This window comes from Pseudorasbora parva, chromosome 23 (assembly GCF_024679245.1).
Source record: "Pseudorasbora parva isolate DD20220531a chromosome 23, ASM2467924v1, whole genome shotgun sequence".
Taxonomy (NCBI): Eukaryota; Metazoa; Chordata; class Actinopteri; order Cypriniformes; family Gobionidae; genus Pseudorasbora; species Pseudorasbora parva.
In genome coordinates this window covers 32,294,768-32,307,983 of record NC_090194.1, presented here as the reverse complement: position 1 = coordinate 32,307,983, position 13,216 = coordinate 32,294,768, and the positions used below count along the sequence as shown (strand labels likewise).

At 37.3% G+C, this 13,216-nt stretch overlaps 2 protein-coding genes across 2 annotated transcripts in view; one reads left to right on the top strand and one right to left on the bottom strand.

The window, feature by feature from the left end:
* Positions 1 to 13,216, bottom strand: part of grk3 (G protein-coupled receptor kinase 3) — a 76,480-nt gene that overhangs the window by 26,511 nt on the left and 36,753 nt on the right. The window lies entirely within an intron of this gene.
* septin5b (septin 5b) overlaps positions 3,317 to 13,216 on the top strand; it is a 105,246-nt gene continuing 95,346 nt past the window's right edge. Inside the window, exon 1 of the mRNA XM_067434091.1 lies at positions 3,317 to 3,349. Coding sequence (XP_067290192.1) covers positions 3,332 to 3,349 — 18 coding nt within the window. The 5' untranslated portion in view covers positions 3,317 to 3,331. The remainder of the gene's footprint in view (positions 3,350 to 13,216) is intronic.

Below are 13,216 nucleotides of genomic sequence, written 5' to 3'. Positions count from 1 at the left end.
AAAAGTATAACCAGAGTAAATAATGAAGAGACAACTCAAATAGCAGCTATACCACCATGAATAAACATAATACGATTGCTTTGAAAGGGGAAGTTGTTCCAACAAAGCAGTATTTTCATAACCAAATCAATATCACGTGGTGAAGAAAACACAAGAAAGACCACAAGCGATGCACAATATTTTATGGATATTCATTATAGACATGCATTTAGCCTTGCAAAAACGTTCCTGTTTTGTCATGAACATAATGACATTAAATGGCTATGTTTTTATGCACAACAATTTAATCTTTTCCCCTTTTGATTTAGGATTAAATATGATGCAAACTGCTTCTGAGATTCACCCAAACAGTTTAGCTCTCATTCGGGACTTGCGGATACTGGTACAGTGCTGACGGTAAACGCTCTCAATGAATGAGGGATAATAATAAAAACAACCTAACCAGTGGACCGCGGATTAGTTACTGTTGAGAGGATTATCCTTAAATCACAGGGCAGACACCACTATCCTAATTCAGAAAATCCCCCATCAGACAGCCACCTTGACCTTTCATTTCACTCAATCCTGCCATTTTCTTCTGCTTTTCACTTGTTTGCTGTTCAACAAAGCACAGCAGAAGTTACCAGTTAAACAACCCATGCACTCACGTAGAGACAACGTGGCATAGAGGGAGAAGATCAGCACAGACAGCAAAGTTGAGACTGTTCCCATGGCAACAATAATGGGCCACCATCATGAGCGGAGGGGACAGGCCTCAGAGAAAGATTGCTGCCTGTCACAGTGTTTGATTGGGTGACTGCACAGGGCAAAAGTCACTGAATGAAATGCAATTCAAGGGTGTCAAGAGTGATATGGCCCTCACAAGTGATATAAAGGAGCAGATAAAAGATGCAGGAGGAACGTTGTGCTAGTTGCATAGCGTGAGGTGCTGAGATCTGAGAGTGTGGCCGCATCTGATACCTGCAGCATTAGTGCGAGCTGATTACCAATGTTAAAATAGGAGGGCAGTGCAGGCGTTAATTGGATCACAGTGGAATTATCTTTCAGGAGATTAAAAGCAAAAAAATACAACACAACAAACATGGTGCTGCAGGGCAGCTAGAGCACAATGTCTATACCCATTCAGTGTTTTATATAATAACAATAGTACTATAATAATAATTTAAAGATGCTTTTATCCAGAATGACTTACATTGCATAATGGATATTTTGGTCACAATGCTGTAGAAATGTATAGTGATACTTTATTTATTCTCATCCAGTCCATGCAGATATACATTTTTTAAACACAAACACAAACACACACAAACACACACACACACACAAACACACACACACACACACACACACACACACACACACACACACACACACACACACACACACACACACACACAGGTTCTTCATTGGTTATTTGGGGTGGTTGAGGTGCTATATAGCACCGCTGCCATAAATAACCTTTTAAGCCCCTGTATAGTTCTTTAAAGGTTCTCGAACTCTCTCTTAGTCTCTTAGTTCAGTTGGGGAAGGGATAGAATAAAAACCTAAATTAAAATACTGTGTATTTCCTGTAGGGATGTGGTTCTCAACCTTTTTGCCCCCCATTCCCTATAAGGAAATATTCCAGGGCCCCCCCACAAGACTTTATGACCTCAGGACATCATAAAAGTGATTCAAAACAGCTTTTGTTATTGTTGTAAATTCTCATTCATAGCAGACATATAAGAGTGCAGTAACATATCTAAAATCGAATAGGGTGGTTGTCAGATGCAACAAGACAACAAGTTTGGATAGTGTGAAATGTCAGTTGCAGTTAAAATTATGTGAAAGGAGGAATGAGCTGAGAACAAAATAAGATCTTGTGATTGGCTGTAGTCTTTGAATGAATGTACCTTTTATAGGACCATTTGACAAAGGTTCTGTATAGCCCCTTTAAAGATAGGTGCTATATATCACTAGGCCTGTCACGATAACAAATTTTGCTGAACGATAAATTGGCCAGGAAATTATTGCGATTAACGATAACATTGTCGTTCTGAGACCATTTTCATCTAAAATAATGATATTGGCATAAAAATGTAGGTACACCTTTTCAAAGATCAATAAACTTTAATTTCTAAAGACTATTTAACACACAAAAAAAGGAAAACATTTTAAATAACCACAATTAATGAACAAAAAAAACAAAAACAATAAAAGCATGGACTCTCAGTCTGTTTAAAAAAATGCATTTAATTAAGTACCAAAAACAATAAATAAAACGGATGAAAACTGCAACGGATGACTGTTTTAGGTGCATATTAGGGGCGGCACGGTTCACAAAACCCACGGTTTTCTGTTCTGTACGGTTCTTTTTTTTTATTATCCAGAAATGTACTTCAGCATATGATATATTAATTATCCACAATTTAGGATACAGTATTAAAAAAAAATTGTTATATCATAGCCTAATCATGCACAAACTGAACTTGACCATGTCTGAGGAAAGTGATATTTTGATACAGCAAGAGAAGAAGACATTGATGACATGCTTTTAATTTATGAATGTGTATTGCTATCTCTACAGGAACTTGTGCCTTTTTAGCACACAAAGATTGAACTGAAGAATTAACTTGCGTTTATCAAACTTCAGTGTAGCTTTAAGCCTTGTTTATACACGACGCGTCTGCTCGAGCACGAGGGTGCGCGCGGCAAAAATGCCGTCGACGCGGAGTGCGCGAGACCCCATTTCGCTTGCCGTTGTGCATGCGCACATCAAATTTTGTAACTTTGCGTGTGGCTCCGCAACCGAAGAGCCATGAGTTCCAGACGCAATTATCATGACCGGAAAAATTATCGAGCTCATTTTTTTAAATTGTGGTCGATTAATTGATTTATAGTTTCCCATCGGCAGTAACTTCCGTTAAGTCAGGTCAAAACCAACGCAATCATAGATATATACCATGTAGTCTCCTCATTCGATCGATCTGCACAGGCACAAATGAGGATCTATATATATACACCGGTATCTATGATCGCGTCCGTTTTGACCTCACCTAACGGAAGTTACTGCCGATGGGAAAACTTAATCAGACTCGTCGGGATAGGAGGTAAAACAATAACAAATACTGTTGGGTTTCTCACAGAAACCGATCGGTTCATGTCTTAACAAATCAATGTGTCGTGAGGAGCAGCAGGGTTTTTGTGCACGTTGCCTAAGCATGTATTTTTGTTTGTCTGTTTTCCTCTCATAGACTTGTTACCTATTCACCCCATCACATGACTGGCACACAGCAACGGTTGGAGTTAAAAATCTTCATTTGTGTTCTGCTAAAGAAACAGACACAGCTACATGTTGGATGCACTGGGGGTAAGCAGATAAACATCTAATTTTCATTTTCGGGTGAACTAACCCTTTAAGTCAAAATCAAATATCTATAGGAAATTTATTTATTCAACTTTTTTTCCCCCATGATACCACAATTGTCTGATTAACATTAATGAAACAGCCAGCCTATATATTAAGATCTACGGGCACAAATATTTCAATGGTACAAATATGATGTTTTTCCACAACAGTTAACCAAATGTTCACATCAGACATGGACATTTTAAAGTACTGTAATTCTATGTATGTGTGTGGATCTGTCCATCAGTGAGTAAGATTTGTGCGCAACAGAGCCTGATAGTGTCTGATAAATGTCTTATCTTGTAGAATGCATGCTCAGCACCACTGATGCCTATAGAATATGTGTGATCGCGAATCAAAAGCAAAAGTAAACGCGAGTTCCGTGATTCGTGCAAATTAGGCGACATACAATCAAATCTAATGCTGGTGTAGTTGTAACCTCCTCTTCGCTATGGTCTCTGTCTACACTTAGAATATTGAGAGAGTACTTGAATTATGGTTGCACTTAGTGTTTGCTCTTAAGACAAAAAACAAAACAAAAACATTTTTGTTATGAATACTGCTTGTTCAATTTGTAGAAAGGATTTCTATTAGGTGGTTCACACATAGCCTCAGTTAGAAGTTCTGGAAGCTCATCATTCATATATAGTAAGGTCTGAAAAGACTTGTGTGAAATGACATTCATTACAAGATGATTAGTTGAATCATTTTAAAATGCACCTGCATTTTTCCAGTCATAAATTTTGCCATTGAGGATTTCTAAAAAATACTGTGTAAAAATCACATCTCATTCTTGTGAACCCAATCTTGTGTCTCGTCTAGTGACACCTCTACTAATATTTAATAAAAAGATCAGCTCCCACTGGGATACATCAAGCAGCTTAAATAAATATGGCCTGATCTATTTCTTTTCAATCAACTACAATCTTCTAGTGTTGTCACGATCCCAAAATTATGACTTCGATACAATACCAGACTAAAATACCTCGATACCGATACTAAATCGATACCACGGTAAAAACAAACAAAAAACATAAAATAAATAAAATGACAACAGAACTTATTATTCATTGTTTTATTTGTTTACTAAAAATTCACTTGTCCAGCATGTCCCTGCCCTGTTTTTTTAACCATTCCCTCCTCTTATTGCTATAATAACTACATGCCAGTGTGAATATCCTTACAGAGCTCACCATTATCAATCATGTTATCTTTCACTCACCTTTCACTTCTCAACAGGTTGGGATGACGAAAATCTTATTTTGTGATATGAGTAATTTAATATTTTTTGAATGTATAATTATAATATAGATTTTCAATTGCATGTATTTAAAAATAAGCAAAAAATGCAAATTACAAACATGACAAAGTCAGTGCTTTATTTTTCAGCTACATTAGGTCTATTCAACAGTAGCAAGTCAAGAAAGAAATTAAATAATCAAATATAAAACTAGTCTTCACTCTATAATTTAACTATACACTGATTCTTAATAAATATATTTTAGTTATTTAGCAAAGCATGAGGTGGTTTTCTATTTTTCATTGTTTGCTTAACATTAATCACAGAATATTAGGTCTGGCAAGACCTGCACGGCTCTCATTAACTCAGCTGTAGGCTACACGTTCACTAAAGACATATCCGACTGTGTTTACCTGAATACTCGCCAGACCGTGCATTTTTACATATGCTTGACCATTTAAACCCAAATAATAATCCGGGAAAGAACTGAATGTTGATCGCATGTTTGCTGTCTGAAGGGCACGTGTGTGTGTGCGTGCGTGTGCTTCAGGTCAGAGTCCGGCAACGCGAGCACGTCCCGCTCCGCGCTTTTTCTTCTTTTATCATGCGTTGCGCGTATTTAACTCTTCTACTTTCAATGTTTAGTGAACGGTGGAAGCAGAGCTCTACACACACGTCCTGACACCTGCTGTCACACATGACGCATATTAAGAAATACAGCTCATATTAGCGCTGGCCTCCTTAAAGTACCGGTACTAATAAAAGTCCATATCGTACCGTTTGTAATAGCAGGGTATCGCAATACTTTTCTAGTACCGGTATATCGTGTAACACTACAATCTTCAGGTTTGAAACTGCTACTTTTCACAATCCAGTCAATACACAATGGAAAAAGTCATGTTTTGTCCTTCTATTTTTATTAATCCATCACATTAATGAAGTAAAACTGGCTGTGAAAGCTGCTTCACATTGCCATCTCTGTCTCCCAAAAAGAAAAACATTTACACCAAAATAATACAACACAAAGCTGAAATGAAATAGGGCCTAATGGACATCATGGCTGCAATGATATTTATACTATGATTTTTAATTCTCACTATCCACAAGCTATACGATTTGAGATATAGTTTATGTTCATACCACAATCAGACCCAGACTATGAGCAATAGTAGTGAATAGTAGTAGCGATACTAATAAGGCCCCTTTCTGCAACATTTTTTCTCCTCTCAGTATCTTCCCCGCAGTCCTCTTCCTCCTCTCTGTTATCTCTCAGACACTCATCTTTGTTTTCCTCCCTTTCCTGCCGTCTGCAGTGTAGAGTCAGGAGGTCTTAAATACAATTCAGAGAGGAATAAACCCATAGACTGATCACAGTTTTAAAACTAGTTTACACTAACTGTTCCAGCTCTAAATGTCAGATTAGCCCCATATAAACAAACACACTGACTGCACATCAATTGAAATTGCAGATAAAAGAGTCTAATCCAGGGTTTCCTATCCTTATGTTCAGAGCAGCAATGAGGAGGTGAGCAAGAGTGATAGATATAAATATCACACTGAAGAGGATGCGGCTTACGTCACAGAGTTCATGGATTTACCCTTAATCGCACTTTGAATGCACAAAGCGATCTCTCTGCTTGATTGCAGGATTCTCACTAGAGCCCAAGTACAGGTGGGGTAAGCTTGCTGATGGGACCACTCAGTGGGTGCTTTCTCTTGAAGCACAGATCTGGGAGGACGGTCACGGAATCACTCATCAGTGCCATAATCCAGTAGAAATCCAACAAGAGTATCTGAATACAGCTGAGGAATAATTACATGTAGGTCTACAAGGAATCTGCACTATTTTATTCACCACTGTAAAACAAGTGGTGAATCAAGTAAACTTTAAATCAAAACTGCCAATTCGCTATTTAGGCTATAGGCTATATATATATTTATATATATATATATATATATAAAAGATAATGTGTAACTAATTGTTGATGAAAATTCAGCTTTGCATCACATAAATTAATTATATTTTAAGTATAATGAAATAAAAAAAACTTTTAAATTGTAATACAATTTCACAATATTACTGGGGTTTTTTCTCTGTATTTTAAATCAAATAAATACAGGCCTGATGAGTATACGAGACTTCTTTCAAAAACAGTCATGCGTCCAAACTTTTGCATTATATGTGAGTATTGTATCCTTCTAAAGGCCATTTAATCATTTTGGACTTTTCAGTGCGAGTTAAATCTGTTTTTTGGCTCATTTTATCTGTAAAAGTAAATGTGCCTAATTCTGCACACCTGAATATAAGGTGTTTTTAATTTCCAGCCTTCACAAACAATTATATTTCACTTATAAATTATTAAAAACTAAATTAATAGTAGTTATTAGGTTAGTTATTTATGTGGTTTGAAATTGGTCAAATGTCCCTGGAAAAAAAATGTGATCAGAAAATCAACCAGGTGAGGTAAGTGCTTTCTGGTAACCGATGTTGATATTTCCAATGACCAAAACAAACACGGCCCATTTTGATAGCTCCGCCCCACACATACGTAACCCAGCCAACGACTGTGTTGGAATCTGTTACACTATGGCAGTGGTCGGCAACTGCGCCCGCAGCCAGATTATTCTGATACCGTCTGGTTCTGAAATATATCTGTCATTATAGTCTAACAGAGACGAGCTTGTGAGAGCTGTGCAGGTAAACTCCCTTCATGTCAAGAAATGTTCTAGTAGCTTATGCAAAAAGTTGCACCGTTTAGCCTAATTTTTAGAGCGTCAGACTCTCATGCGGATACACCCGAGTTCGAGCACCGCTTACAGTACAATTTGTTAAGACCGTTTAGAGCAGGCATTGCGAATCAAATAAATCACTACAACAGTTGATAATGTGTTTATCTTGAGTGATTTTGCCTTCAAAAAAGTATAAAAACATATTTTGGGCAATGTTTTATTTTGGAATGAATGGAGAGCTTCTGAAAAACATTCAAGAGTCTGTGGAATGGATCGCTAGACACGCCTCTAAAACAGCCGCCATGAAATGTGTGGTATGACAAAATGAACAGTGAACCATTGAAACGTTTGCTTACGTCGCGGGGCCTCAGCACATCACACGTGAACAAGAACTCAAATTCAGCTTCCTTTTTATCAATAATATTGACAAGACAACCAGCAAAAAAGGTGACATGCTTCATCTGGGGGTGCCGTCTAATATTATATTTTTTACAAACAGCCACAACTTCGTTGCCAGCTTTGCATTCACAAAACCAGGTAGGATGAACGCATAGTTGCCCTATTTTCGAGGTCGACGGAATAAAGAGAAAATAAAAACACAATTTGTTAAGAGCATGACTCAACAGTAATGTCATTAATGGGCTTAATCAAGTCTTTTTTTTTTGTTATTTTTATTCATTACGCATCTCCCACATGCGTTTTAGCAATGGGGTCTGTGCTGCAAGTGGGTGAATGAAGATACTTGCCAGGTTACATGTCACTGCTGCTTTATTTTTTTTTAAATTTTTTATTTTTTTTAACAGAGTAACAGCTTACTACCAGTTACAAAAGACACTGTAACTATGTCAGGCAAATCCTAATTCTAGTTGTCTTTTTCATCAATTTATTTCTTATATTATCGAATATAATTATTTATATTCTGGCCCGCATTCTAGTGGCGATTTTCTTTTTGGCCTATGGCCAAATATACTTGCCGACCCCTACACTATGGTTATCCAGGTCAACTATTCAATGAAAAAATCACCGCTTCCATCCCAAAAACACAAACAGTTCTCGATAGCACACAAACACAACAGTCCAACTAACGAACATATTACAATTATGACCAGATAAGAGAGGCATATCGATCACAAAAAGAGGAAACAAACATACCGTAGAAGTATATTATCTTACTTGTCAGACACATTTAGGTAGCTTACGCTTGAAACAGACAGTGAGGAAGTTTAGGCGCTGCAGGCATGGCCGTAGCTAGAGGATTTGGGGCCCCCTGAAAAAATATTGATGTGAGCACCCACCACCAAAATCATACAACAAATCATACTCTGTAGAAAACAAATACCTTATCAAGAATAAACCAATACTTTCCAATTCAATTCAGTTAAAATATATTTGACTACTAAATACAAACAAATAAAGTGAGTCCTAACAATGAGTATCTTCTGCACTGACCCTCCATGTCATGTTTGGAATGGGGTTGTGTGGCAGTTTATGCCACATATGTTCCCAAGTCCCTATGACAGTCTATATGTAACAGAAGATGGGGGTCTTGTTGTAAGCCCTTTATTTTAAAAGGTAAATGTTTATATACATTTTTACAACTAATAAAAACTAACAAAAACCAAGAAATTGTTAAATAATAAAATCAAAAAGTAATCATAAATAAATTGTCAAGAATGCAGTCACATGTAAAAACTTGTTTTTTTTCACAAGAATTACTTGTTTTATTTATATAAAGATTAGTAACTGTGTAATATATTATTAAATAAAGCTAATGAATGTATCCATCCAAGAACAGTGTGTTGATCTTGTTTTCGACTGTAATAAAATTAATCAACAGCCGGCAGGTGGATAATGCTTGCGACATGCGTTGAGACAATTTTTTTCTGTTCATTATACAAACAAACTCTATTTACAATAGCGTAAAAAGACATTGATTAGACCACGTAATCACTTGATTAATTTGCCGGCGGTTCGTGCCGCGGTGCCGGTAATGACAGTAGGCGGCAGTTTTCCCACAAAAGTAAATCTGACTGCGAAATAGCAATACACAAAGTTACTAACCTGTCTTAAACAACGTCTTGACCGACTGGGATACAGTAACTCTCCTGGCCTCCCTCTCGTTTTTTTCAAGGCGTTTCTGGTACCCTGATTTATGTTTTCTTTTCTCCAAAATTTTCTCCTGTTCTTTCAACATTGTTAACTTCAACTGCCGCCTCAACTCCAATTGGTTCTGTTCACGAGCTGGGGTGGGACTTACAATTTTATTGGGTCAACTGATCTAATGTTTGTCACTGACTGATTTAATTAATGAATATTAAACCGGACTGAACCATTTGTAGGGAGAGATAACAATAATAGATGTGGAAGTGTTTTAAATATTTTTGGAATATACAAATAAGAAAAGTTGAAAAGAATGTTTAAACATGAAACTAAACGGCTAGTAGGGGGCGCAAGTGACTGCCTTAATGAGTGAATCATTGAGTCAATTCATTCAAACGACTGAATCATTTAAGAATCATTCTGTTAATGAACAGGTCATTGAATCTTTGATTCAACCGATAGATTCAAACGCTGAATCATTCAGTAACACACTGTTGCTGTGACACGTAATGGTTCTGCTGTGATCTTTGTTTAGAAGTATTTTCACAGCTGAAATAGAACAAAAACAGTCAATATTGCACTTAAAATGTAAGTGACTTGCTGTTAATTAATTGTTTATGGAACTGTCATATGAAATCAGTGTCAAATTTTCAGTCATGATGGTATTCAGGAAAACAATAATCTTGCTCATTTAAATGTTGTTTAACTTTATCATGTTGTTATAAATACAATAACTCCACATTTCAAATATTGCATTTTACTGCAATATTTATGGAGTTTTTCTGCATGAGTGGCGCAGATTTGTTTTTGATTTGTCCTCGAGAGACATCACGAGCGTCATTGTACTACATTATATATTATCATCCACTATCAATCCCCACTTACACGAAATTAATGCAGAATCTTACAAATTCTTGCATTTTGGGGATTCCTGAGATATTTTTTTTCCGTTTTTGACGTTTTAATCAACTAATTTCAATTGTCCCTTCAAAAAATCCACTTGTCCCAGGCAAGCGTTAATGTAAGGGTGTAAATTGACAATTTTCAATATATATATTTTTATATTTACATTAAGGAAGTAAATTTGGCTATGAATGCATGCACTGATCAAACGTATACTCTGAATGCAACACATTGTATAAAAGCGTCTGACAGAAGTAGAAGTAGCTGAGAGTGCTAGAGTTTCATTAGCATTTGAAAGCATTATCAAATAAGCCTAAAAGCTACATAAACATTGAGGGGACAAAATAGAAGGCCTGACTCTCTCCTCACCTTTTGTTTGACAAAACTGATTCTGTCTTTTTCACCAGCCACCCAGAAGCATGCAATCAATACTGAGATGCGGGGGACTATGAGAAGAGGGAGGAGCGATCAAAAGCGCGTGCAAGCGTGCAGGCCAACACTAACCACACTGCCCACGCACAGCCCAAAAACACAAGGAACTACATTAAGAGTTTACTGTTGGCCATCGCAAAGGGAAACAACCACCATTTCCTGGGCGGCCTGTGAGAGGTAGCTTAGTGGGCCAGGTTAATGTGTCTTTATTTTACAATACCTTGCCAACAAGGTGAGTGTCTTAGTGATGTTTACAAGGCGGGCAAAGATGGAACATGGAAAAACGGACAGCCCATTAAACACACACAAGCGCACAGACACACACCCACCCACACACACTGCAGACTCAGCAAACAAGAGTCCGTTTATTTTAGGTCTAAATTGTCATGACTCCATTTCACACACACCCTCGCCCTCTCTTATTTTGTGACACACACACACACACACACAAACACTTCCCTATGCATAGTTTCAATATCATCACCAGCAAAAACACAGCATGCTCATGGAAGACCGAATGGAGAGTGGGCTTGAGACTCGCAGCCAGAGCTTCTGTTTCAGGTTCAGATCCTTCTAGTCTCGAGCATTATGACTATATATGATAAATCAGTCCAATAGGCGTTGCACATGTCATGTTGGCCAAGTTTTGCACCAGCTTGGGAAATGCAGGATCTTCTTGATATTAAATGTACAAGGTGCTGAAAAGTGTCATTTCTGTGGCAGAACTGCAAAAATAAATGTTCACCCATATGCCAAACAAATAGTTACATGCACCAGCGTTCACACTTTTTGCAGAAATGTAACCTTACAAAAGACTAAATATTATATTTCCCCCAAAAATGTAAGTTAATTTATCATTTCCTCATTTTAACGATTTATTTTGTCCCTAGAATGAACATTATTGGGTCCTGACTTTCACAGTATCGAAAAAGTAACACTGGTTTGGAATGACATTTGAGTAAATTGACAATTTTCATTTTGGGGTGAACTATACCTTTAATATGAATTAGTTGACGAGTTCGGATTCAAAAACAGGGGTCTCAAACTCAACTTACCTGGGGGCCGCTATAGGTAGACTCTGGGTCAGGCCGCGTCAAGTATTCCACGATCAAAGATGTACAGCAATGATTGTATATAAAGAGCAGGGACACGTTTGTGTGCATTTTGTTTAGTAATTTCACCGGAAATAATAGAGTCTCTCTCCACATTGGCATTAAGCAATAGATTGACACGATTGTCTGTGTGTGAAGACTGTGCATGAGCCAAAAGAGAACTTGCACCCCACCTACTTTTATTTGATTGGCCATCTCAATCATTTTGACATTGATAAACGCTGTTAGACCACATTCGTTTCCACTTTCTGATCAGCCTCACATTCTGTTCGTGTCAATCACGGGGCATCAACCAATTATACTACATGAGGGAGGGCCGAGCCAACTCACACATTCACACTTACACAGAAAGTGAGGAAGCTTGCATTTCTGAAAATAAAAGCGTGGCAAGCGTGGCACACACACAACAACTCAGCAAAAAGGTGCATTTCAGAACAACGCATGGGCCGCACTAACACTAAGGATTAATATCAAGAAGGGGGCTACAAAATATCACAACTTAAGGCCCGCGGGCTGCGAGTTTGAACCCATGTTCAGAAACCTTTAAGTCCATCTGCTGTTTCTTGTAAATTTCCTTTTTTTTCCTTTTCTTTTTTTAAATCAGGCTCCTTTGTTTAGGTTCAGCAATTTCACTTTAATGTCAAATAGGGGTGTGACGAGACCAAGACAAGAAGATTTTTACATAGTATTTTTAAGAAATCCACAATGATGAAATACATGAATAGAAGTTAAAAATTGTTTGCAGGTGCATTTGAAATGTTTTAACTAATCATCTTGTAATGAATATCATTTCATTTCTACTTTCTGAGTATGAATTCATCATGTACAGTAAAGACAACAGTACTGTATTATTTCTTGTATGATTGTCTCTTTAGACCTAAGAACTGCACAAGCTTCTTTTGACATAACTCCTTTCTACAAATTGATCATAGATATTAACTGCCAACAATAACCATAATCAAAGTACTCAATATTCAAACTGCAAATAGAGAAAAAAATTTATTCAAGCATGATACAAAGCTAAGAGATGATTACATCTAGATAGCTTTCATATCGAGAGATATTCTCATGCCTCAGGGAGCAGCTTTCAAACAGCGGTAACATATTGAAATCGCGTTTGAATGTGCGTTCCCTTTTATTTCAATTTGGAGATTGTGCGTATACTCTGTGATCAGGAAGCGGTGGTGCCAAATGCACAATTTAAAATATAATAAGTCTTGCGCTTCTGCTGCACAACGAATCCTCCGCCACGGTCTTGTCCACTAACATGTAACACACTCCTAACACACGCTCAATGCGAGCGCTTCACTA